The sequence below is a fragment of the Tribolium castaneum genome, chromosome 4, assembly GCF_031307605.1.
Source record: "Tribolium castaneum strain GA2 chromosome 4, icTriCast1.1, whole genome shotgun sequence".
NCBI lineage: Eukaryota > Metazoa > Arthropoda > Insecta > Coleoptera > Tenebrionidae > Tribolium > Tribolium castaneum.
This window is the reverse complement of record NC_087397.1, coordinates 10,008,857-10,033,782: the sequence shown is the minus strand read 5'-3', so window position 1 is coordinate 10,033,782 and position 24,926 is coordinate 10,008,857. Positions and strand designations below refer to the sequence as shown.

The following is a 24,926-nucleotide window of genomic DNA, read 5'->3' as shown; positions in this document are numbered from 1 at the left end:
AGCTCCGCCAGTGGCGCTCTCTGTGGCGATTTTCCCCGCAGCTAGTTGCCGTGAAAGAGGGGCGCAGAGCAGATGTGAGTAGCGAGTGGCAGTGAGTGTGTTGTAAACAATCATTTCTTTTGAAATTCATAAATAAGCGAAATTTTATTGATTTGTATTGACATCAGCAGGACGCACTGTAACATTCCCGCTAATCGGCTCTTTTAATTTTGTAAGTGGTCTAATTATTTTATTTTTTGCGGGGGAGTCAATAATGTGTCGGCGCAAAAGTGCACATTTTTTTGATTTGTAATAATTGTTTTATATTTTTTTGTGTGTTACGAGTGAGTGGAGAATGATTCATAGGCGGCTATCATCAGCCACTCCTCAGTATAGAAATTCACACCAATTTATAGTCAAGGTTTGAATTTTATCCAAAAAAAAATTCTAATAAATTATTTATGTTGATTTTGCAAAATCGTGGCATGTATGAGTAGCATTTCCTTGAATTAAACAAATCAGCCGAGTGTTTGCGCTCTTCCGCATTTAATTACGAATGCCACCTTCCACTTGCGATATTAACGTCTTTTTAACAGACCAAGGAGACGCCAACTGTCGTAAAACTGGCGCAATAGGAAGGATGAGTGCTTTTACTTTTAATGACCACATGCTCCCGAAAAGCATTTCGATTTGTTGTATCGTTTAATTTAATTTATTGCTTGTCTTTGCACATTATTTATTTAAAGTCGAATGGCTTAAAAAAGATAGGTTTCGCCAAGACAACGCATTACATAACTCGGTAACATTCTTAACATGGACATACCTATAATTATATGAAACTGGAATCGAGAAACTTGAGCTCGAACATTTTTTTTATTAATTGTTTTAAAATTCCATGCGAAAATTTATTCATCGGGCAGATAATTCGGACAAGCGATAAGCATCAAAAATGCGCTTATGGGCCCGTCCATGAATAATTTATTCCCAACTGGTTTTTTATTACAAGAGCTTTAACTGTTTTTCGATAATTTACACAATGGGTTTGACGGCACTCACCGTCCGAATTTTGTTTATCAATAACGGTTTTGCGCAATTTCTCGTAATTGAATTGCACTAAATCCGTAGCATCTCCACGTACGCTTGAAGAATCTGACCCGTTCGGTATGTGCACAGCTTGAGGCTGTACGTGATACCACTAGCTCAATAACTGAACAAAGATTATCTTTATGACATGTCTCATCGACGGTAACACTTGGTTGTTATCCTAGTGAATGGTGCAAATTAGAATTTTAAATTGGTCCATTTTACGCACAAAGATTTTACAATACCGGCTGACCTTACAAGGTTGGCGAATCAGCGGCTGTGAACTCGAGGAACGAGTTTTAAGTGTCAACAAGGAAACTTTTTTAATGAAAAAAATGTGCAACGGATCAAAGGATTGAGAAAACGGAGCCATCCGGTGATTATTTTTCTACTTGAGGTATCAAGTTCGCGCTATTTCTCAAACACCTGGTGGACAGGTGGGGAACACTAACGGTCTTCATTGAAGCCCTTTGTACCCCACTAATGCAAGAATCAGCTACTGAATAGAGAATGCATCAAATAATACGAATACTAGTTTTTTAGATAGACAATTTAAAGGTTTTCTAGATGCAAAAATAAAAATTAGGTGTTCCCATTTAAATTTTTAAAGTTATTCAACTTGTTGCAAACCTCTTAATTTTTTATTTTCGTGATTGCAGTAAACTAAAATAATTGTATCCTTAAAGTTTAAATATTCTTCTGTAAAGTGGTGAAAAACACACTCTTCTAGAGTTCTTAGTTTTTAAGTAATAATTTTTTTTAAAAAGCAAATTATTTCAAAAAAAATCGGCCAAAAAAGTTTAAGTCAAAACCATTTGTTTCAAAAGCTACATCTAAAATGCAAAAAATATAGTGTTCCATTAAAAAAAAAACATAATTTTGTATTGTAGCCAATTTTGGAAACACCCTGTATATTTAAAAATAATTTCATTAGGTTAGGCAAGGGGTTAGTATCTACGGCATAGGGATTTTTTTTTAAATTTCCAACATGTGTAGAGGTGAATAATGAACTTTACCTATTTGCTGGGACACTCTTTATATTTCGACCATAAATTGAAATAACTCAAAAACTTTGACAGTTAAGTCAAAAAAAACGGGTGCGTTATATTGAAAATTTAGTCGCGAAATCAAAAATGTAACAAAAATGTAACAGAACTTTTTGAATTTTATTCTGGAACACATATATTTCGACACATAAATTGACATAACTCAAAAATTATGACAGATAAGTCTAAAAAAACGGGTGTGTTACTTCGACAATTTAGTCGCGAATTGAAAAATGTAATAAAATTTTGATTTTTTTCATTTAAAAAAAAACGGAATTTAGTAAATTTTATTCTGGAACATAACTCAAGAACTGTGACAGATAAAAAGTCTAAAAAACCGGGTGTGTTATATTGACAATATAGTCACGAATTCAAAAATGTAACAAACATTTGGGGTTTTTTATTAAAAAAAAACAGATTTTAGTAAATTTTATTTTGGAACACATATATTTCGACACATAAATTGACATAACTTAAAAACTATGACAGATAAGTCAAAAAAATGGGTGTGTTACATCGAAAATTTAATCGCGAATTCAAAAATGTAACAAAAATTTGGGGTTTTTTATTAAAAAAAAAAACAGATTTTAGTAAATTTTATTTGGAACACATATATTTCGACACATAAATTGTTGACATAACTTAAAAACTATGACAGATAAGTCAAAAAAACGGGTATTACATCGAAAATTTAGTCGCGAATTGAAAAATTTAACAAAATTTTGAATTTTTTTATTTAAAAAAAACAGAATTTAGTAAATTTTATTTTGGAACACATAAATTGACATAACTCAAGAACTAGGACAGATAAGTCTAAAAAACTGGCTGTGTTATACGACAATTTAGTCGCGAATTCAAAAATGTAATAATTTGGAGTTTTTCGTTTAAAAAACAGAACTTCGTAAAATTTTTTGGAACACATTTATTTTGACATAAATTGACACAATTCAAAAACTATGACAAATATACGTTTAAGAAACCCGGATGCGTTATATCGACAATTTATTAGCTGTTTCAAAACTGTAAAAACGCCGCATTTACCGAATTATTTTTTTAAATAGGATTAATACAATTGTAAAATAATTATTAATGATTAGACCTCTCATTTAAAGTATAAATTATATTAGCTATTATTTTTTTTGAAGTGCACGAATAATTTATATCAGCTTATTTTGAAAGAAAATGCGTTATTGGAGTTTTTATAGTTTTGAAACAGTTAATAGTCGCGATTTCAAAAATTTTACAAAAATTTGGGGTTTTTATTAAAAAATAGAACTTAGTAGTGTATTTTATTTTGGAAACGCCTGTATACAAATTAAAATATTTTTAGGATGTGCTATTATTGTAAGGCCTCTGGTTTAAAAAAATCAAATCGTTAGCTTGCACAAAAAAAAGTTATGGAGCTTGCCGTACCCCTGGGTCATCCTGTATTTTGTTTTTTTTCGCGAAGTTTTTCTTCGTTTCGTTGTAAACATATTGGCAAGATTTTTGCACCATTTTAAATATCTTGAAAAGATTCTGGGGAATTGGAGATTCATTTTTATGAATATTTTAACGTTAGGGTAAAAAATACGATAAGTATTGAAACGAATCATTCCGGAAAATTGTAGTACAAACATCTATATCGAGAAATATTTGTAAACATTAGAGATACGTGTACAATGTTTGCAAAACACATAAAATTGAACATGCATTTTTTGTTCTGGGTCTTTGAAGCATTAAACATTTCAAGAAGTAGGTGAATTTTTAAAGCGAAATATTTCAAGTGTCTGCGTGCCTAAGACTCTAAAGTTTCTGTAAAAACTCTTTAAAAATGATAATTGAATTTTTTTTGTTAGAGAAAAAATTATTAGGCATTATTAAATCCAGAGTAAATAGAAAAACTCGTAGTTTTACCATAATGAGAATGAATCAAATGATTGTACCTTCTTTATTTTGTTTCATTTTCAACAGGGTTAGACGCCCCAATATGCCACCGCAGCCCTGATAAAGCCCCCAAATTACAATTGTTTGATTTAGTTATTCAAACTAAACACAATTTCCAAATGACTAAACGAGTATTGTTCCATTTTAATAGAGTTATTACTGTTATTAGGAACAGTGATTCACTCAAACTCGAGTAGGTGATAAATCTATGATGATTAAAGTAATAAACAGTTTTATCATGCAAACAATTATTTAAGGGCTTTAACCAATAATGATTGGTTCTTGTATTTACCCACTCGTGTGTTTTTACAACAAACACGATGACTGTATGCGTTTATTTATGATAAAGTTGTGCGTATAATTTTGCATGAAACATGGATAATAAATCACTCAATTCGAGCCGACTTTTGGTCGTGAAACGTCCGAGTTGTTCGTCAAAAATGTAGTGGATCGATCACTCGTCGACGAAATAACAAGGTTATTTAAAAATAGTGAAGAAACTCCTCTTTATACAAATTGCATGAACTTGTAAATTCCGTCAAACGGTATTTCCTGTACGTGCAAGGTCACAAAAACGAGCGAAATATTTATTTAATTGTACACATTCCGACCCACTTCCAGAATGGGGTCAAACAATTTAATTAAACGACAATCATAATACGAGACGGCATTATTTAACATATTCGGACGTGCCCAAGCGGTGTAGAGGTAGCGAAGCTTGAATAGCTATCGATTGGGCTTTTCCTTGTTTAACTATTTCCCTCTGCATACACGCACCCTCCGCAATCGCTACTTTCCCTCAAACCGTTATCTTTGTCAATATTTTGAGACATTCGTTATTTACAGATGCTCTCTACACGTCTTTCACTGCCCTTTAAGTTGCCTCCGAAATGACGACGATGGTGGAACTCGAAAGTTGGCTCATTTATCAGTGCATTGCGACAGAATGCAGCAACTGCTTGTGTAAGCCACAATCACAACAACCACCACCGTTTAACTTATTTTTGAGTTGCTTTATTTTTCTTTCATTTTTTTAGGATTTTTTGAGTTGGCCCTATTTTTAAACACTAGGTCTAATGTTGGAAACACCAGGTATGTCCCCTATTTTATTTCAAGGTTGCATTATCGTTCTTTTGTTTTTGTAAATTCATAAACACAGCAATACACCTGTAAAGATAACAAAGTGAAATGTTGCGTCGTTTGTGATAAAAGTAAGGCATTTTTAACGAATTTGTGGCAAACATTTCAAATGCATTAAATGTGTCACTTCCTCCACAAAAAACCGTGGGCGTCACTACATCCGAGCCTGGCTGACAAGCAAATGATTATCACAATAAACTTATCTGAGCTCTCTAATAAAGAAAAGTGGTTTGATAGTCGAAAAAATTGCTTCAAAGCAGTGCCTTTTTTGTAAAAATTTAACGTATTTTTTTTTAAATAATTAACTGATTTTTGGCTTGTATTAATGAAATTTTTGCCATAAAGTCAACACAATTTCGATCTATTTTTGTCGTTTTTTGACGAAATTTTCCATAATAAATGAGCTTCTTACTCAAAAATAATATAAATCTAACGAATGAGACTCAAAAATTCACATTTTCAACTCTCGTTCGTGTTTTTTGATCAGTTCTAGCAAATTTTTACGTAAGAATTGAGTTTGTGGCTGAAAAACATACCAGAGTGCTCCGAAAGGCAAAAGTATTGTTATTTTTCACTCTATTTGCAACTATTTGAGCAAAATTTCGCGGGAAAAGTTATTTTTTTGAGGAAAATTTGTCAGAAATTATTTTACAATTTTTTCTATCGTAATTTGAAAATTTACATGGATGATAATTTCACAAAGTGTTTCAAGGAAATAACTGGGGAAAACAATTCCCTTCAATTTAAATTTCGAAAAATTAGTGAGTTTTTCACTTATTAACACAAGTAAATCTAACGAAATGGACAAAATAGTTCGATTTTCAGTGTAACTATTTGAGCAAAAAGTGTGTTTTTTACTTAAAAATGTGCTTAAACACTTGAATAAACAGGCGAAAATAATCACTTTCAATTATTACCTCGATTATTACATAATTTTTCAACATCTTCGCGAAAATTTCACAAAAATTAAATCAAATGAAACAGAAATAACGTCGCTTTCAACCGTAATCGGAAATCTTCCACCTCATTAGTCATTAGAGGATAATATTCAGAAACTAAGGAACTTTTTAGCTCAAAATTACATCACTTTTCAAATAATTTGCAGATTTTTTGACGGGTTTTAAAAATCACTTTAAACAGACTAAATTTTTTTTTGTAATACATTAATAAATTTTTAAATAAATGTAGTGAAGAGCCAAAATTATTGAATTGTTAGCTGAAAAACGTACCTCTATTAAAAAGTTCGAAAAATCTTAACGTACAGTCGAACAAAGTAAAAATGACGTCTCAATAAACCAGTCCATGATGTGATTAGACCGTCTAACCGCTAGCTGGCTATGTAAATTATCGGTTGGCAAACTAGATGTACTTTTAAGATAAATTCTTTTGGGAGCCAGTTTACAGAAAGCGAAATTAAAATTTACTTCGGAATTAAACTAATTCGAATGAAAATTAATTTTTTTATGGAAAATTTAACAACCATGGAAAGTCAGCAATTTTTTGTTTATCTTTATTCATCAATGTTTAAAAATTATAATTTCCAGAAAATAGTTTGACAAATCTAACATTCAAATCTAGTTTGTTTCGACGTCATACCCAAAAAAAATCGTTTGAGTTGTTACTACATAAGCGTAAATAAGTCGGAACTATTCAATAACAATTAGTTGTGAGTAAATGCATTTTTAATAATTTTTATAAATCATTTAAGATTGTTTTGCATGAAATCAAGTTTAAAACAAAGAAAACCTATTTCGAACAAAAATTGCGTTATTTAATCTAATTTTGGAAAACAGTCTATTAAATAAAATAAATTAATTTGTTTGTCTTTCGTCAATTTCATCTTATTATTAATGCATAATTCAAATTAGTTTAATTGTGAATTAAATTTTAATTTCACTTTCTGTAAACTGGCTCCTAGAGAAATTTATCTTGAAACTATCTCAAGTATGCATCCGATAATAATTTAAGATCCTGCCTGCTTGCGGTTGAAAGATTTATCGAGGCGCATTTTCACTTTGTTCGACTGTACTCAATGTTCGGTCTTCATAAATAATTTGTTGGTCTGTTTTAGAAAAATTACAAGGGAAAAAGTGTTTCTTTTACCTCAAAATTAAAAAAGCAAACAAAAAGATTTTAATCTAATTACCAACATTATTTTTCGTAATTTTATGGAAAAAATTATAATTTCCATGAAACTAAAATATTTGCAAAATAATGTAGCTATTTTTACAACACCAAGTTGACGTCTGAACGTAATATTCAAGTTTTCCAGCCTGACAAAACTGCAGTTATTTATTTAAACCACTTGTGAGAGAATAAACACCGAATTTGGCATGTTTCCATGCCAGACAGACATTTCTTTGCATGTCTAGATCCAAACCGCGATAATTCCTTTCGAGTATCAAAATACAGTTAGCAAACATGCGAACCAAGAACCCATCGATTCTTTCAATGTCAATGTTCCCCAAGTTGCAATTTGTTTTGTTCTATGTTCCAGTCATGAGCGAGAGCGCATTTAGGGCGCGTGACATCGGCCTTCGAGCCCAGAAAAAGATTTTGTCTCGCATGGCCGGTAAAAACGTGGCTCGTGCATTCATCGACGACACCACTGCGTCCCTATTGGATAACTTATACCGTCTTGCCAAGCAATACGTAAGTACGACCAATCAGGGCTTGCGCGGGGTTCAAATCGACCAATCGCGTTCGGTGCAATTGGGCCGCCCCGCCCTCGCTCTGACTAACCACGCCCGCTCTAAACGCCTCGTTTGCAGTCCCAGAATAAGAAGGAAGCGGAAAAGCTGATAAAGAACATCATCAAAGTGGTGATTAAACTTGGGGTTTTGCACCGGAACGGCCAGTTTTCAAGCGAGGAATTGAAACAAGCGGAGCGCTTCAAAGCAAAGTTTCGCATGGCTGGAATGGCGATCATATCATTCTACGAAGTGGACTTCAGCTATGATAGGAATTATCTGACTGCGGCTCTTGCAGAGTCACACAAGTGCCTCCAGTTTATCGTGTCCAAGCATCTTACCGAAAAATCCTTATCGCGCATCGACAGCGTCTTCAGTTTCTTCTCAAATGAACAGTTCTTAGATGATATTTTTCAAGTGAATTCGGAGTACAGAGAAACGTTGGGGAGAATTGTCGCAGACCTCAATAAAGCCATCGAAAATGGCGATCTTTAGTGAAGCTTCAGCGACGGTTTTTGTGATTTTGTTGTGATTTTAATTTAGTTGTTTTGTGTATTATTGGACGTCGTAGTTGTTGCATGGGACTAGGTTTGTGTTATATTGTACCTAAGAATCTATTTTTATCGTTGCCTTCTTTACAAGTTTCGTTCGACGTTCAGTGTGTTGATAAATGTTACCCTTTCAGAGAGTTTTTCGGGAGCGTTAGGAGTGGTCCAATCAATCTTATTTAACGTAATTAAGCAACAGAATTTTGAATCGAACATCATATCTATACTAAAAGTAACCAAACATTTTTACCAAAATCTATTTTTATATGACCAAAATTCTGTTGCTCTCTGTTTTGTCTTCTCTAAAGAAACGCTTAAAAAGACACATGCTTAACCACACTATGTAGATCGTAGTTTCTGGTCCACGTTTCATGATTTTTGTAAAGACATAAGGCACGTGTACATATTAATTGACATATCTTTTATTTACACGATTTAACGATATTGTAGACTAAGATATTTTTGCACCAAGAAATTTAAAAGGCCGGTCAAATCACTATTCACGAGCCTAAAACTGTTGTGCATTTCTAATAAAAGTAAAAACAGTAAAGACAATAAGTCAGTCATCTTCTATTCATTTTCTACTAGTCATAAGTCGTTTATTTCCTATTTATTGAGTTAAGCCAAATATTGAATTAAGTTTTATTGTTTTTATGACAGGGCGATTTTTGTGACCGAGTTGTTCTTGCCTGGTTTTTCAAACTTGAATGAATATCAGTGATGAAACTCATGTTTGCATGAAAATATAATTCCAATTATTGTTACACTATAAGGAATAGTAGATCTCAGATATTCGGCAATGTATGATGTTTTCAATGTTTTTCTGTATTTAGTTGTTCGTTATCAAAATAATAAACAACATCTAATACGAGTCGTTTTTTCTTGGCACCCCTGCTGCTTGACTCTGTTTTAGTTGCAATCCCTATTTCCTTATTTTTAATGCAAGAATGAGGACCAAATTTAAAGGCCTGACTGGAAAATTATGTAAGTCCTTTTGTTCCGTCGTAGCTGTGGCTTTAAGCAAAAAAAACAAAAAATTACAAAAGCCGGCCACTGATAAAAATTGAATCATTTGTTCTTTTTCTATTTATTTACCCAATAGAGAACTATTTATGTCAATCAAAACTAAGTAAAATTCTGTTTTTTAACGATAAACGGAATTCTTCAAGTCAAAATTTTGTTAAAGAATGAGTTATATGTTGATGTGCTAAAGATGTAGGATTACTTTTGTTTAACACCGTTTTTAAGTGTTAATTTTCGTTTGAGTTCTAGTACGTATTTGTTATTGTTGTGAATTTGTTTTTGGTTATTTAAAGACATTCACGAGACGAACGAAAGAATTTTACAATTTTCCTCAGGTAAATGCAAGTATTCCTAGTTGATTACTAATAGGGGCTTAATCCTAAACATTGTGATTCATACAAGAAATAAAGCATTTTGAAGGACAAACTAAAATTTGGTGCGGTACTACTTTTATCGCGCAGTGTTATAGTAACTTGTTTTTCACTTAATTTTGAGATTTTTTTTAATATCGTTTACGATATGTGTTCACCGTTATACAAATACAATCATTTATATCATCTATAAGTTGTTTCAAAACTGTAAAAACTCCAACGTCGCATTTTCTCTCAAAATTAGCTGTTTTAAATTATTCATGCACTTCAAAAAAAAAAATAATAACTAATGTAGGTAATTTGCAGTCTCACTGTTTCAATGAAAGATCTAAGCATTAACAACATTTTACAATTTTATCAATCTTATTTAAAAAAATAATTTGGTAAAATGCGATGTTGACGTTTTTATAATGTTTAAACAGCTAATACTGGTGGCATTTGAGTTTTTAGGTTTTTAGTGTTTTCCCAAAAGATCTAAAAAAGATCATAAGAAATAAAACAGAACCCTAAAAATTCAGCTGTTCTCCCAAAAGTAAACATCTGAAAAAGACCTAAAACCCTTCGGAAAGCAAAAAGTCCTCAAACCTCAAATATCCGTAGAACCCGTACCAAAAATTGGGCATATGTAAAAACTGTTGAAAAATCACCCAAAATCATAGCAAGAGCACTCTAAAAACTTAGAACATACCATGTTTTTAGGCACTCCAAAATGGCTTTTTATTTCTAGACCAGACCAACTGGCGCATAAAAAAGAGGTATATTTGGCGCCTTACAAAATTAGGTAAAAAAAATTAATCTTATGCCAAAAAAACACAAATTCACAAAAGTGAATTCGTCATTTGCTTAGCTTATATTGTAAGAGTTTAACAAAATAAACATTAAGCTGACCCGGCGCATCCACCATAGTTATGTGCAACAAGAAAATAATTTGCCACATTAAAAATCTGGTAAATGCTTAAAGACAGGTAATAATAACTACCTCTAAACAGGAATATGAACAAACATAATTGTGTTTGAGTCCATTTCGTTTTGCATTCTTAATTAATACAAACAACTGAACAAAAATTGTCTGGTAAAAATTATTGAAACAGTGAATTTTTTGGCGAATTTCTAAACATGTTCACTAACGTGTGACAATTTTGTTTCAACTACCTGTCTGTCATAGGTGGTAATTTTCTTTATTTATTTCAAAGTATTTAAAGTTTATTCGAAAAGGCTTAATAATTTATTACAGTCTGGATTTCCAATAAAGCTCGCTTTGTAAAAGATTTCGTCACGCGTTCAACTTAGATATTAATTAAACTAATCAGTTTAATTAAAAATACTTTACTTTCTAGCTTAAAAACGTAAAAAATCTTTTTAGATTGGCTGAAGTCGCTACATTCAAAAAATCAAATCGGCACAGTGCCACCAATCTCACAGTAAAAAAAAGTTGCTTCTTTCAAATTTTGACACTGTTTTAGTTGCAACAGTTTCTCATATTTCCTTATTTTTTAGTATAAATATGGCGACTTACGAAAATAAAAAGCCTGACGTAATACGTACAATGTGAGTACTTACACTTGACATCATTGTCACTTATTGAGTAAATTTTTTGTATTTTTGAAAATTTCAGTAACGAAAATATCATGAAGTTTAAATACCGCCATGATATTTCAACAGACGCCCAAGTGCACGTCGGTTTGAACCCTTGGTATTTACAAATGCGCCAAGAAGTCCACAATTTGCATAGAATTCACTTAAAGGTACTTAGATTTTGAAACTTTAACTATTTTACAATTGCTCTCCAGGCAAGGAGAGCAAAAATGCGTGAACTTTTCATCCAGGATTTTTTACGGGAAAGACAGGAGCTTCAGGAGGTCGACTTTGACTACACCAACACTCAACCGTAACAAGATTGTAAAAACAAAATTTATTACAAATAAATATACATGAACAAGATCAACCTTTATTATATACAATTAACTTCGTAATAAAATTCACCTTGATAGGAACAAGCTAAATATATACACACGTGACAAAAACTATGCTTCACGTCAGAAAACAATTTATTGCCTAAAAAATAAAAATAAAATGTATAAAACTACTCCCTTGGCGATTCTCATTGCTTTATCCTAATCGACGTATTAACGTCATCTTCGTCGTTCACATCAGCGGTCCCAATATCCGTCCTCTTCTCATACACAGGCCCGGACTCGCCCCTCACGTACTCCTCTGTGACATGAACGGTCGTGATCCCCGATCCCGGGACTTCAAACATGGGTTCCAAGAGCAAAGATTCCTAAAAAAAAGGTTAAAACAATCCCACAATCCCTAATCCTCACCATTATGGCCCTAAGCCCCCGAGCCCCAGTTTTCCGTTCCATGGCCAAAGTAGCAATCGAGTCTAAAGCCCCCGGTGTGAAAGATAGCTCGCACTGATCCATTGCTAGCAGCCTCTGGTATTGAGGCAAGAGGGCGTTTTTCGGTTCGGTTAAAATCCTGACTAACATATTTTTGTTCAAACTGTGGAAAGGGACCAAAACGGGGAACCTCCCCACGAATTCCTACAAATTTGAGTTGAGAATTATTGGTGAAAATTGTGCGGTTTTAATACCGGTATCATTCCAAAATCGATGAGATCACGTGCTTGTACTTGTTTCAAAGCTGCGTCTTTTTCCGCATTTTCCTCCTCGGCTGTCTGCGAGGATTGATAAAGGGAGGCTTGTTGTGATACAGCCCTTCGGCCTTGGCTTTCCGAGACAGGGGCACCAAAACCTAAGTACTAAACAGACCGAAATCGGATTTTTTATTGAATGTTGGGATAAATGGACACGGAGGACTAAAACCAGAAGACGAAACGAGATTGGAAATCAATCAATTATTTGTTCACTTTTATTTGTAATTACGAAAAACTTTGAATTTCCTTTAACAATGTTCTACAACCTTAAAATTTTCACTGTTAAATAACAGTAAGACAATTTAAACAAAATACAAATATTTGGCAATTTTATTTTTATTAAATCATTGCGTTGCCTTAAATGCCACCTTTCTATGAAACGAGATTTGTTTCATTAATTAAGACCGTTTTTATTATAAAAATAGTAATAAAAAAGAATAAAAGATAAGAATGACATATAATTTAATTTAGTTTTCTGTCTCATCAGTGTGCTACAGGGGTATATATTATTTTTAGTCTAATTTCTCTTATTGTTTTAACAAAACGGGTAAATAAATGATTTTTTATTTTTTTTGCTAATTTAATAAATAATAATAATAGTAATGATAATAATAATAATATATCGTTTTTTACCAATGTGTATCGGCAGAATAATTAACCCTAAGTCTGATATTGAAATGAAAACGAATTAGGACGTCAAGTTATTTAACTATCCTATCCATTATAAAAAATCAGTATTTGACAATTTTTGCAATATCAAAAATGTTACAACTTGCATTATCTGAATGTTTATAGTTTCTGAGATGTAAGGAGTTTTGGTTGTCGAAAAAATTTAAATTTAGTGCACAGTCTTAATTTTCACTTACAAACATTGGAAAGAAATATCATCTATGAGGTAGTTTATCAAAACCTCTTAAATTGCTTTAAAGAAATTGAAGCAAAAGCAGCTAGGTAAAAAAAATACATCACAATAAAAAAATGATAAAGAAAGTAAAAAATTGCCGAAAGTACCACCCAATATGATTCCCTAAATGTAAATAAAGTTCTCAAAAAACGCAAATATATTATAAATATGTATTTAATTGTTGGTGTATTCGTAGAGCTTTGGGATAACTGAAAAAGGTACTCAGTTAACTATTTATTCACAAAATTAAAGTTACATATCTTGAATAAAAAGCTGTGTATCTTTATCTCCACGATAATCAAAATATCGATTCTAGTGCATTTTTGACGATTCTTCTGACGCTAAAATAAAAATTGGAACACTATATTTCTCATAAACATTCGAATAAGACAAGTTGAATTATTTTGGCTTCTTTCGATGAGCTCTGTTATCGATTATTATTAATCTCTTTAAAAATTAAATTCATGCCGTATTTTGAATATTTTCAATTTTATTAGTAAAGCAGTACCTATTAATATTGACACCAATTTTATTAATTTTTGTTAGGTATATTTAGATAACTAATTATTTATAAATTTTATTAGAGAAATGTCTAAAGTAATTCAAATTTTAATTTCACAAAAGTGGTTAATAATTGTTGATGACTAACAAGCTTTATTTTATTTTGCATTTGATAAACAATTTTCTAGTTTTTTAAAAATTTCTCGCAGATTCGAGAATTCTCTAATCTCAAAAAAAAAACAATAAACAATAAGTCGATTAATCACAAACTATTCTTAACCAACTAATCAACTTCTTGTGGGACATCCTGTTATTTTTTTTAATATTGGTTTTCATAGTGTTTGCCATAACTTCTCTAAGTAGGTATTAAGCTTTTAATTCACACCAGTTCTTGTAGAAGGAACTAAATATCGTTTATTTCAATATCTTGTAAATTTCTTCTATTTTCGTAATATTTTGTTTAGTACTACTTTCAAATATTCCTGAAATAAAACTTCAAATATTTAAATTTAGTTTTATGAAATATTCAACTTCCATAGTGCAGCCGATAACTATAACAAAGAATGTGAAAATAACAAGTTATTCTTTAATTTGATTTAAATTTTCATGATTATTATCTCTTATTTTTATTATCCTAAGTGTTCCACAAATGGAAGAGTTTCTTTTCCATAATCACCATCTTCTAATAAGTAACTGCCATAATGCAGACCAACTTTAACCTCGGTATTTTATCTGTTATGGAAAACAGTATCTCTCTAAATCATCAACATTTTAATCAGTCATGAAGTTTAACAATTTATTTATGATTCCTAACAAAAACGGCTTTTGTGGCTTGTTTTTTTATTTAAAAAACGTGAAAGTGTCTGAACTATTATTGAAATGTGTCCGAATTGTCGTATCTCATATTCATATTTTTTAATTTTACTGACTCTACAGACAAGAACGACTGTAAAAATAAGTTGTTTATTTACTTAATGTGTATGAGTATCATTCTATTCTACAAAGTTAAATATCTAATCTGAATCTAATTGCAGGCAAGTGGAATTTACCAGTTGTCTTTTATGAGCTCAAATAATAGATAGTAAAATAATAACAATTTGTATTATTAGGAGAAAAATTATGCTTCACGTGCTAAAGATTACAATTTGTCTTTTGAATATAGTAAGGCAGTCAAAAAACTACAACAGAATAATAAAACAATAATTTAGTAAGAATTATCACTTTTTAAAACGACATGGAAAGTTTTGTTGTTGCTTTATCGAATAAATAATTGTACCTTTACAATAAATAGTAGTAATAAATTATTTCACTGAATGTTTGATCTTTGTATTTGTAGTTAAGCTTTCCTTATTGTTATTATTATTTTCCTAAACTTTAACCGTATACGTAGCGGTTCCAAATTTGTTTTTATTTCGTACTATATTTTTTTATTATTTCTTAAATCCGTCACATTTTTAATTCGATGGCTATAGGTGGTGATACTAAAGGAACTAGCTTTAGATATCCTACCTCCAACCAGCAAATAATCTGAGGAATTTAAATTAAGACATTTGACTTGTATGTCGTGTCATCTCCTTATGTTTCAGTCCTCCATTGATCAAATACGTACATTTTCGTTATTTCTTCTCTGAATTAAGCGTTCAAGTCCGTTGTAAGCGCCACTAGCGACGAACAAAATATTCGTTGTATCAACTTGTATAGTCTCTCCTCGTAATTTTCGAGGCGAGTTTCTTTCAGGCACATTTACGACTGTACCCTCCAACATTTTCAACATTCCTTGTTGTACACCCTCTCCTCCAACATCCCTCAACTGGTGAATTCCAGGGACGGCTCCAATTTTATCAACTTCATCAAGAAAAACAATTCCGATCTGAGCCCGGTCTACACTAAACCCTGCATCTTGTAACAATTTCCCAATCACACTTTCAATATCTTCACCGACGTATCCAGCCTGTGTTAGAGTAGTACAATCACAAATTGCAAAAGGTACATCCAAACATTGTGCTATAGTTTGAGCTAGAAGCGTTTTACCTTGAAATTTCCCAATTAAACAATTGAACTAACCAAAAAATTTGTAAATGTACCAGAACCAGTGGGTCCAAGTAACAAAATATTACTTTTCTCTAGTTTTAATTCGTGTGTAGTTCTGTCTAAAATTTCCGAACCGCTTGTAGGATTTCGGTTCGGTTCTTGACCAGACAGATTCGCACCGATCACATTACCATGCCCCAAGCCTGTTATATGAAGAAGATCTGCACAATAATAACAACACAGTAGATTTAAAAACTTCATTAAATTGCGTTTAATGAAATTTTTAATCATTGAAAACAACGGTACCTCTGTGAGTGACATTTTGGTGGAGTCCTTGTTCCATAACGGCCACATCCTGGCGCGAATTGCCTCCACCTTGACCGTTCGGATTATTATTATAAATACGCTTATAATGGTTGTACACAGCCACGGATAATACCTGCGCACAAAATTCGAAAAAATGCTTAAAATCAGAAAAGCTCTCCCAATAAACGCTGTCCAACTTCGTTCAGATTGCAGGACAAAAAAACACCAATCAAAACAACGAATAAGCAAATTCAACAATAAATAAAATCAGACAATATTGAAAACAAAAAAGCAGCAATTAAAACATTTGCTAACGATAAGAAATAAAAAAATGAAAATTAAAAATCAAGTTGATTAGAACAGATCTGATATTTTTATGATGCTAACTAAATGTTTTCTACCACCAGGCGAAAGTTCGTCCGACACTTTTGAATCACCCTGTATGAATAGTATTAATTTATTTTACTGTTACTGTGTAATTTTAATAGCTTGCAAAGCTTCTTCTTAGCAAAGAAGTAAAGAGGAGATTTTTGTTTTAATTTCTTAAAATATGATTAATCGGTGATAAAGATAAGAAAAGAGATAATAAAACCAAGAGACTTTCTATAAAATAAAATCCACACCAGGGACTGGTATATTAAGACGTCATTTTCACTTTGTTCGACTGTACCTACATGTTAATTAACTACATACCTAGTATTCAACTAAAAACGCAAAAAATACTAAATAATGCGCGAATCATTTATTAGGAGTGAAAAAGATTATTTATTACGTAATTTATTTTAATATTTGTCCTTTAGACCTTTCTACTGAATGTTTATTTGACGATTTGTTTTTAAATGTTTTGCTTGTTTCGACAAAACTGTTTGAAGTAATTTCCAACTCAAAAAAGAGCTAAAAGAACGTAATTGAACAAAGTTTTCTTTCATATTTTAAAAAAAGATGAAAAATTAATTTTCTTCGTGGGCCGCCAGTTGAACAGCGTTAAACTATTCAATGTTACAACATTTTTTTTAATTTACTAAACCAACCTTCTTCGCATGTTCCTGTCCCACAACATGCCTATTCAAATAATCGTAGATTTTCTTAGGCGGTGGCGGCGGTTTTCGGAAAAACCCTGCCTTAGTGTCCACCCCTTCCTTCTTCTTACTATCCACTTCGCTCAAAACGACGAAAAAATGATGACATTTTTCGCATTTTACGAATCTCGTTGAACTGACAAACGTCTCAACATGTGTGCAAGGATCACCACATTTGGGACATGAGAGTGTGTTTCGGTTTTTACCACCGCCGCCGCCACTGTCATTCCCTGACACGTCTTTCGACGGCGGCTGAGTCGGGGGATCCCCCGACCCTGCCGATTTCAGCAGGACAACGCAGGTCGAAAGGGACTTGGGTGTGTTGGGTTGTTTAGTGTAGATTGCTGACAGGACACCTGATAAGAGGAAAATCGGTTAAATACTCGCATTTTTATTTTATTCAAGTGTTTTTTGCTTCAAGGTTCACGACCTACTTCATTTTATTTATTATGATTGTGTAATAGTTGGCCTTCAAGGTGCATTCGAATTACATTTTTTGCGCTTGACGGTGGTAATTATTAATTAGAGACAATTCTATTCATTTGTAGCATTTACAAATTTATTCCGACTTGACCTAGACAATCTTAATGATGATTCTATTACGAATTAAATAGTACACGGTTTGGGAGGGTTTTATTTGCAATTTCTAATCAAGTGAAAGTTTGACAAGCTTGACAAAATTTTCGGCTTAATCGATTTCGAGAAAAGCGTAACGGTTTTTTTCGAAATTCATTTAAATTTCAACCTCATATTCAGTGGTGACAAAACTACTTCACTCAAGGGCACTTCATCGTGCATTGACTATTCTTATATAATTATAAAACAATTAAAAACTTAAACTAAAACCTTGATCCAAATAAATTTATCTCACAAACTCGCAAAAAACTGCATAAGATAACACTGGTTTCAAAAATTTCAATTTTTGTCTCAAATTTGGCCATCAGCTCAAACACAAGAACTGGTACAAAAAATTTTGAGGCAACAAAAATTTAAATGACTAAAAAAATCCATGTGCATTTTTCTAGATCAATGAGTTACCTAATATATCTCGAAAAGTAGAGCTGATAGAAAAAAACTGTTTGCAGTTTTGAAATCATTGTTCCAATAATCACTTAACTGCAAAACAATCTGAGGCAACAGATATACTGTAAACTAGTGTTATCGATGAAAATCAGGAACTGAACCGATGAATGCTTAATTTCCATACAATATTATACAAAAACCACAAAAATAAAGCACAGTATGTAAATTGCAACCCGAATAAGTGAAACAATTCTTCATTGCTGTAATGATTTTGGCAAACCCTATTTTAAGACTGCAACAACAACAAATCTCGATTTCGATAATCACCAGCTGATTTTTCGTCCTTTTGAGGTTATTTTGCATCTCTCATTTATCAGTCTAAGACGGAACTCTTGATAATTTTTTTGCACCTCTCTTATCTATCCAATATAATAGGTCAGAATAGGTCCGAAAAGTCCAAATTTCGTTAAATCGTTACCTTGTTGTAGTTTGGTGGAGCGAACAGCCTGAGCCAGTTTTCCCACTGTGATAATTCCACATCTAACACTCGTCATCTTGGCAAAATTAAATCAAAGCACGGGATTTCACTTTCACTATGGTCATCCACGTCCAAGTGCAAATATTAAGAATTTTTTTGTATATAAACCTCCAACAAACCTTGATGAGATGTCAAGGTCTGAATGTCATGACGCAACAAACAAAAAACACGATTTCTATAATTTGGGACGTTTTATCACCGCCAAAAAGCGAGGAAATTCGAAACGTTTGCGTCAATTTTCAAATAGGAACACTAGAATTTAAAGCAGGAGAATTTTAAGAGTCACACAGCCATGTCTTTGCAAGAAAATGTTTACTTTTTACGAGTGGATTTTGACAGAAGTGGATGACCGCTGACGTTTTGCAAATCAGCGACATCTACCGACGACAAAAACTACATTTGCAAAAAACACAATTTATTCAAAAAATAAATAAATACAGACTTAAAAAATCACCAAAAGGACGTATACGGCAGACACTAGTGCGCAAGGGTACGCAAAAAGGGGCTGCTGCTCCCTATCGCCAGAAATGGCAACGAAGAGTCTCGAAGCCGAAATACTGGACCACATAACCGACAAAGTGGCTAAAACACCCCCAAGTAACCCCTTCAAGGAAAAAAACACCCCAAAAACTGATAAACCAACGATAGGGATCAGACTGTACCCCAAAACACTTGCCACTGTTGTTACATTAAAGACACTCTGTGCCGTCATTAAACTCAATAAACTATACATCATCAAGCACGATAATACTGAAATTCCGTAAATATACCCAAAATGGGCCTTATTTCCTGACAAGAACAAACAAACCGCTAGAATCAAGTAAAAAAAAATTGGCCCGGCCAAGTCTGGATCTTTGTTCAGATAATCGGCATCGTCCGTCAACCCATGGCTGCGAAAAGGGTTCAAAACCGCCAACATTTTCTGCACAATACGGTCCGGATATATTTCAAGTTCTTCTAAAAGGGGCGGTTCCTCCTCAAAATCCACGTTTCGGGGATCGTAGAATTTGGACACGTCAGGGATTTGACCGCCAAAATCGTCGAAAGGCTGAAAGTCTGGAAAAAACGTAAAGGGGCCTGGTTTAAGGGGGCTCAAGTCACCTGGCCCCGGTGCCGGAATTTGGTTATAGTCAGTCTCGTAGTAATTGGGGGCGTAGTTCTGGTCCTGTGGACTCCAAAAATACATTTCTTCGGTCATTTTGCCACCAATTTGGGCCAGAAATTAAAAAACACCGAATTTTTTGTGGCTAACCTCAAAAACAAGTTATGCAACTAACAATACACCTGCACCATCGTAGTCAAAATCAAGCGCGGGAGTTTTAAATTGATATTTAATTTTGATTCGAGACGAGTTATAATTAAATTAAAATCAGTTCACGCGTGTAACTGATTAATTGACGTAACATTTAAATTAGAATAATTAATGGGAAGTGACACAGGAAGTGGGTATTTTGTGAAATAAAGAATCACCAGTTGATTGTCGTTTAATTTTGCAAAAATGTCAGAAAGTGAATAAAATTCCACTGCGAGAGTGTCAAAGTCTCTGGTAATTTTTCCTGCCGTTAATCTTGCCGAAAATTTCGATTTGCGCACACCGCTTGCGCAGTATGTGATTACGGGACTCCGGGGTTCAGGAGGGTGCTGAAAAACCGCTGTACGAAAACAAAATATTAATAGAACGTTCGTGAAATGGCAGCCAGAATTTTGAAAAACATCGTAAGTCTCCCTTATCAAATCACTTCGTCCCTTATCAATTAATCAAATTAACGCTCCCATCACGTGCATTATAACCCCATCTGTCCGCAATGTCAGACTTCCCAAAATCGCTTTTCAAAAATTTAACACGGGGCTTCCCCCGGCTCCGCAAACTCCTTGAAAGCCTCTCACAAAAAACCATTCCAAAAGAAAAAACCGAAGTGAGTTACATAACTTGACAAGTGACTTTGAGGTTAGGTGATCCCATCACATGTCTTAATTCCAGACTAGTGCCTCCACACGTACAGTGGGCTCCCGGTTTTACAGCGGCGAGATCAAGAAATGTACCATCATTCCTGGGGATGGTATTGGGCCCGAGATTTCCGCAGCGGTTCAAAAAATTTTCGCTGCCGCCAATGTTCCCATTGAATGGGAATCGGTGGATGTCACCCCTGTTAAGGTAATTCTAACGCTAGAAAATGCTTAAAAATCGTTAAATATGGCACTAGGGCCCCGATGGCAAGTTTGGGATCCCCCAAGCTGCGATTGACTCAGTCAACAGGAACAAAATAGGGCTTAAAGGCCCCCTTATGACGCCCGTTGGCAAAGGACACAGGTCCCTCAACTTGGCCCTGAGGAAAGAGTTCAATCTGTATGCCAATGTGAGACCTTGCAGGAGCTTAGAAGGGTTAGTATTTTTTTTCTTGAAAATTATCAATACGTGTGACAAGGATATCCCTATCAAAGTTCAGGTTTTATCTCAGATTCATTGTTTATGTAATCCTTTGGTTACGTCTGACCGTCTGACCTTTAAAAATTTTATCAATTTTTAGTGCAGGAGATATGCGTGATTCATTGTGCAGTCAGAATTTTTAGGTCAAAGAAAATCAGAAACAATAATCTTAAACAGGAATTTATAATTATTAATAATATGGGTGCGAAAACATTAAGTTCGAGGGCTGTCGTTATGCGACGAGCGTATGCGAGTTGCATACCTAGAAACCCGAGACCTTTAAGCGTTTTTAAAATTTTTTTTGTTTGAACATTTTAATTTTGAACACGTTGCTATGAAAAGCGTATTTTAAAATAGTAAAAACACGTTGCTATGGGAAACGTGTTTTAAAATACTGTTGTGTTTATAATCTAGGATTCAGATATTAAAAAGAAAGCTTAAAACAAAAAAATTGTTAAATTGATCGTAAAATAGTTTTTTACAAATTGAAATGAAAAAAAGTTCGGTACAATATTTTTTAAAACGAATGACTCAAAATAAAAAATAAGTTCAATTTCCATTTATTTAAAAATGATAATGATAATAATTTTAATAATTCTAAATTTAAAAAATTGTTTTATACAAATAGCATTAATCTCTAGTTTATTTTTTCTTTAGAAAACATTCTACCTTATTATGAAAAACATTCTACCTTTTTATGATGGTACAGTCACGATCAGAAAGCATGTCCCCCTATTAAACTGGTGCCTGGCAAGGGGCTGAACTCAAAGCTCAGCAATAAATCTATTAAACTTAAATGTTTATTTACTCGTATAATATGTATTAATTTATTATAAATACAGTAAAACCTCTATAAATCGAACCTCTATATCTCCAAAATTCGATGGGTCTTACATAAGTGCTTACAGAACTAAAAACAGTCACAATATTCTAGATATAAAACGCTATACGACCATGTGGACGTTGTAACAATCAGAGAAAACACCGAGGGTGAATATTCCGGAATTGAGCACGAAATCGTAGACGGCGTTGTGCAAAGCATTAAACTAATTACTGAAGATGCCTCAAGGCGTGTTGCCGAATTCGCCTTCCAATACACCAAAGACAATGGCCGGCATAAAGTGACCGCAGTTCACAAGGCCAACATCATGTAAGTATATCATAGGCAGCCTTGGTTCATTTAACAAATGACTGTAGGCGCATGTCCGATGGGCTTTTCTTGCGGTGTTGCCGCGAAATGGCCGAGAAATACCCCGACGTAAAATTCGAGGAAAAATATCTAGACACCGTGTGTCTCAACATGGTGCAAGACCCAACCCAGTATGACGTTCTGGTGATGCCCAACCTTTACGGAGATATTCTTTCCGATATGTGTGCGGGTCTTGTAGGTGGCTTGGGCTTGACACCATCTGGCAACATTGGACTGAACGGCGCATTGTTTGAATCTGTACGTTGATTGTTTGCCATTTGGCGTCGTGTGATTGGTTGGTTTCAGGTTCATGGAACTGCTCCCGATATCGCCGGGAAAGATCTCGCAAATCCTACTGCTCTTCTCTTGTCGGCCGTCATGATGTTGAGATACATGAACCTCAACCAATACGCTTCAAAGATCGAGAATGCGTGCTTTGAGACGATCAAAGAAGCGAAATATTTGACGGGTGATTTGGGCGGGAAAGCCAAATGTTCGGAATTTACCAATGAGATTTGTGAAAAAATTGCCGCTTCTTCGTAGAGATGTAGAAGTCAGACGGTGTAAATAATATAAGTTTTCTTTTATAGAGATTTTTACTGTACATAATTTCTTTAAGAAATCAAACTATTTATTGCCTTTGTTGATTTGATAGTAGTGTTGTATAAAGTGTTTCAGTATTAAGGTATTAAACACGTTGCAAATTTGTGAACGTTAGTTTCAGACAGTTTGTTGTTATAAATGACAATTGAGGTCAATAAAAGGGCAGTTTTCACTAATCACTTGGATTTCGAATAAAATTATGCAGTAGTGATTTCGTTTTAAATAATTTATTATGATGTAATAAAATTCTCAACAATATTTAGAGTTTTATTCCGAAAACCTAGTCACAATTTATTTACGTTAAAAAATAAAAGAAGAAACAAAAAAAAGATGTTAGTAACTGAAACAGTGCCGCTACGTTAATTGATGCATAAGATAGTCGTTTCTTATCAATTCACCAAACATACTACGTAACTTATGTACATAAAGTGTTTTATGTTTCGTCTTTAAATTTTAGTTTTATCAAAAATAAAAAAAAGTTGACAAATTATAGCCATAGCTAATAAAGCATCATGGTAAAGCAAGTAGTAAACTGTTTACATTAGGGCATTATTCTTTTACAAATATAGATCTAATGAAAATTATTGATCAATAATGATTAAGTGGAATATTAAAATAATTATTAGTAATCTTCATTATCAGTGTACTTACAATTTACACAAAAACGAAAAATTTTATGTTGTAACAACAGGCAAGCTTTTAAATCACTGTAATATATGCGCTGATAGAAATATCACCTTAAAATTCGCTTGTCATTGTTAAAAATTTTAAATATCTCACCTGTATTTAGCCTGCTGTATATTTGGTTGCCTACAATATGCTATGTGGAAAAATGCAACTTAAGTAACAATCATTTAAAATTTCTTGTTCATGTACTTACAGGATTAGTTTAAAATAACGCATAAAATTCATATCTTTGTCATCTTTATTCTGTTTTTATTAGGTTTCTAAGGACTTAAATTCAAACAGAGTTCAAGACTCGTTGGATCCGATTAAAAAAATGTTTTGTAATTTTTTTCACAATATTGGTCGTTTGACAAAATGCTAGATATCCGGTAATACGTATAATAAAATAAGTAATACCTGTGGTAATACCAATAACTCAAGAATCATTCAGAAGGTAACCAACCGCCCTGATTTAGCCAGGACAGTTTTTTACAGTTGCGTTCTGTTTTATGTTGGTGTCGAATAAAAATTCCCGGATTTTTTTTAATTTGTTTAATTAACCTAACAAAACATGTTAAATGAACAAAAAATAAAGTTTCCGCATAAACTTTGAAAGTTTCCACATAACGAGAAAAACCGTTTATTTTTTGCGGATAAGCCCAGATTTACTTAGGAATTCTTACTTTGAAAAGTCTCGATCAGAAACCCTACCCTGCTTAAAAAAGTCAGTTAAACATAACTCAAAACAAAGCAATTTATTAATTATTGATTTAGTAATCACAAATTAATAAGTTAGGATTAATTAGAAAGCTTTATTAGTCATATCATGAAAACACGTCGTAACAACTTTAAACTATATTTATTATACCGGTCAAAATTATTTGTTTATTAGAAGGTAATACCTAACATTATTTTATGATAATATCTACCTCCGTTTAATTTTCTTTTTGCTGTTATTATGAAAGTTGTCTTTTTTAAACATTTTTATTAAATTAAATATAATGTATTTTTCAAAAAAAATATTTTAACACAGTGTGATTTGCTCATTGATCCGAATACAATCAGGGATCAACCGACTTAGATCTCGTCAGGGTCATGATCTGATTTAGTGATCCGAATCTGTTATGAATAACGATTCGTTCGTAGTTTATAATAATTCAGCTTATCTGATCCAGATTTTTTTTTAATATGCC

At 33.0% G+C, this 24,926-nt stretch overlaps 4 protein-coding genes and 1 long non-coding RNA gene across 9 annotated transcripts; 3 read left to right on the top strand and 2 right to left on the bottom strand.

Moving 5' to 3' along the window:
- Positions 1 to 22: 22 nt before the first annotated feature.
- sigmar (salivary glands marred) lies at positions 23 to 9,283 on the top strand. Of its 3 annotated transcripts, XM_064356107.1 has the most exons (5): positions 55 to 211; positions 4,881 to 4,997; positions 5,072 to 5,126; positions 7,672 to 7,826; positions 7,946 to 9,283. In XM_064356107.1, exons 3-5 carry the CDS (start codon positions 5,111 to 5,113, stop codon positions 8,357 to 8,359), a joined length of 585 nt encoding a protein of 194 aa, XP_064212177.1. In that variant the 5' UTR covers positions 55 to 211; positions 4,881 to 4,997; positions 5,072 to 5,110; the 3' UTR covers positions 8,360 to 9,283. The 3 variants fall into 3 exon arrangements, with proteins under 3 accessions (XP_015838845.1, XP_064212177.1, XP_015838841.1); XM_015983359.2 differs by lacking the exon at positions 5,072 to 5,126 and having other exon boundaries at positions 23 to 74; XM_015983355.2 differs by lacking the exon at positions 5,072 to 5,126.
- Positions 9,284 to 11,214: 1,931 nt separating this feature from the next.
- LOC135265832 (uncharacterized) lies at positions 11,215 to 11,747 on the top strand. Its single transcript, XR_010333658.1, has 3 exons — positions 11,215 to 11,354; positions 11,422 to 11,551; positions 11,597 to 11,747. It is a non-coding gene; the product is annotated as an uncharacterized LOC135265832 (long non-coding RNA).
- Positions 11,704 to 19,186, bottom strand: ClpX (Caseinolytic protease chaperone subunit). Of its 2 annotated transcripts, none has more exons than XM_008202740.3 (8): positions 18,788 to 19,186; positions 17,239 to 17,642; positions 16,208 to 16,340; positions 15,955 to 16,122; positions 15,480 to 15,901; positions 12,403 to 12,570; positions 12,131 to 12,352; positions 11,704 to 12,087 (listed from the first exon to the last, which is right to left on the bottom strand). In XM_008202740.3, exons 1-8 carry the CDS (start codon positions 18,861 to 18,863, stop codon positions 11,908 to 11,910), a joined length of 1,773 nt encoding a protein of 590 aa, XP_008200962.1. In that variant the 5' UTR covers positions 18,864 to 19,186; the 3' UTR covers positions 11,704 to 11,907. The 2 variants fall into 2 exon arrangements, with proteins under 2 accessions (XP_008200962.1, XP_008200963.1); XM_008202741.3 differs by having other exon boundaries at positions 15,955 to 16,104.
- Positions 19,187 to 19,245: 59 nt separating this feature from the next.
- On the bottom strand, positions 19,246 to 20,210 carry LOC658482 (protein YIPF5). The gene is made up of 2 exons (XM_008202742.3): positions 19,949 to 20,210; positions 19,246 to 19,903 (listed from the first exon to the last, which is right to left on the bottom strand). The coding sequence occupies exons 1-2, from the start codon at positions 20,043 to 20,045 to the stop codon at positions 19,290 to 19,292; spliced, it is 711 nt and encodes a 236-aa protein (XP_008200964.1). The 5' UTR covers positions 20,046 to 20,210; the 3' UTR covers positions 19,246 to 19,289.
- A 188-nt stretch (positions 20,211 to 20,398) lies between these two features.
- Idh3a (Isocitrate dehydrogenase 3a) lies at positions 20,399 to 23,325 on the top strand. Of its 2 annotated transcripts, none has more exons than XM_008202743.3 (6): positions 20,399 to 20,563; positions 20,829 to 21,002; positions 21,052 to 21,230; positions 22,210 to 22,425; positions 22,473 to 22,722; positions 22,771 to 23,325. In XM_008202743.3, the coding sequence occupies exons 1-6, from the start codon at positions 20,537 to 20,539 to the stop codon at positions 23,005 to 23,007; spliced, it is 1,083 nt and encodes a 360-aa protein (XP_008200965.1). In that variant the 5' UTR covers positions 20,399 to 20,536; the 3' UTR covers positions 23,008 to 23,325. The 2 variants fall into 2 exon arrangements, with proteins under 2 accessions (XP_008200965.1, XP_015838763.1); XM_015983277.2 differs by lacking the exon at positions 20,399 to 20,563 and adding an exon at positions 20,607 to 20,763.
- The last annotated feature ends 1,601 nt before the right edge of the window (positions 23,326 to 24,926 follow it).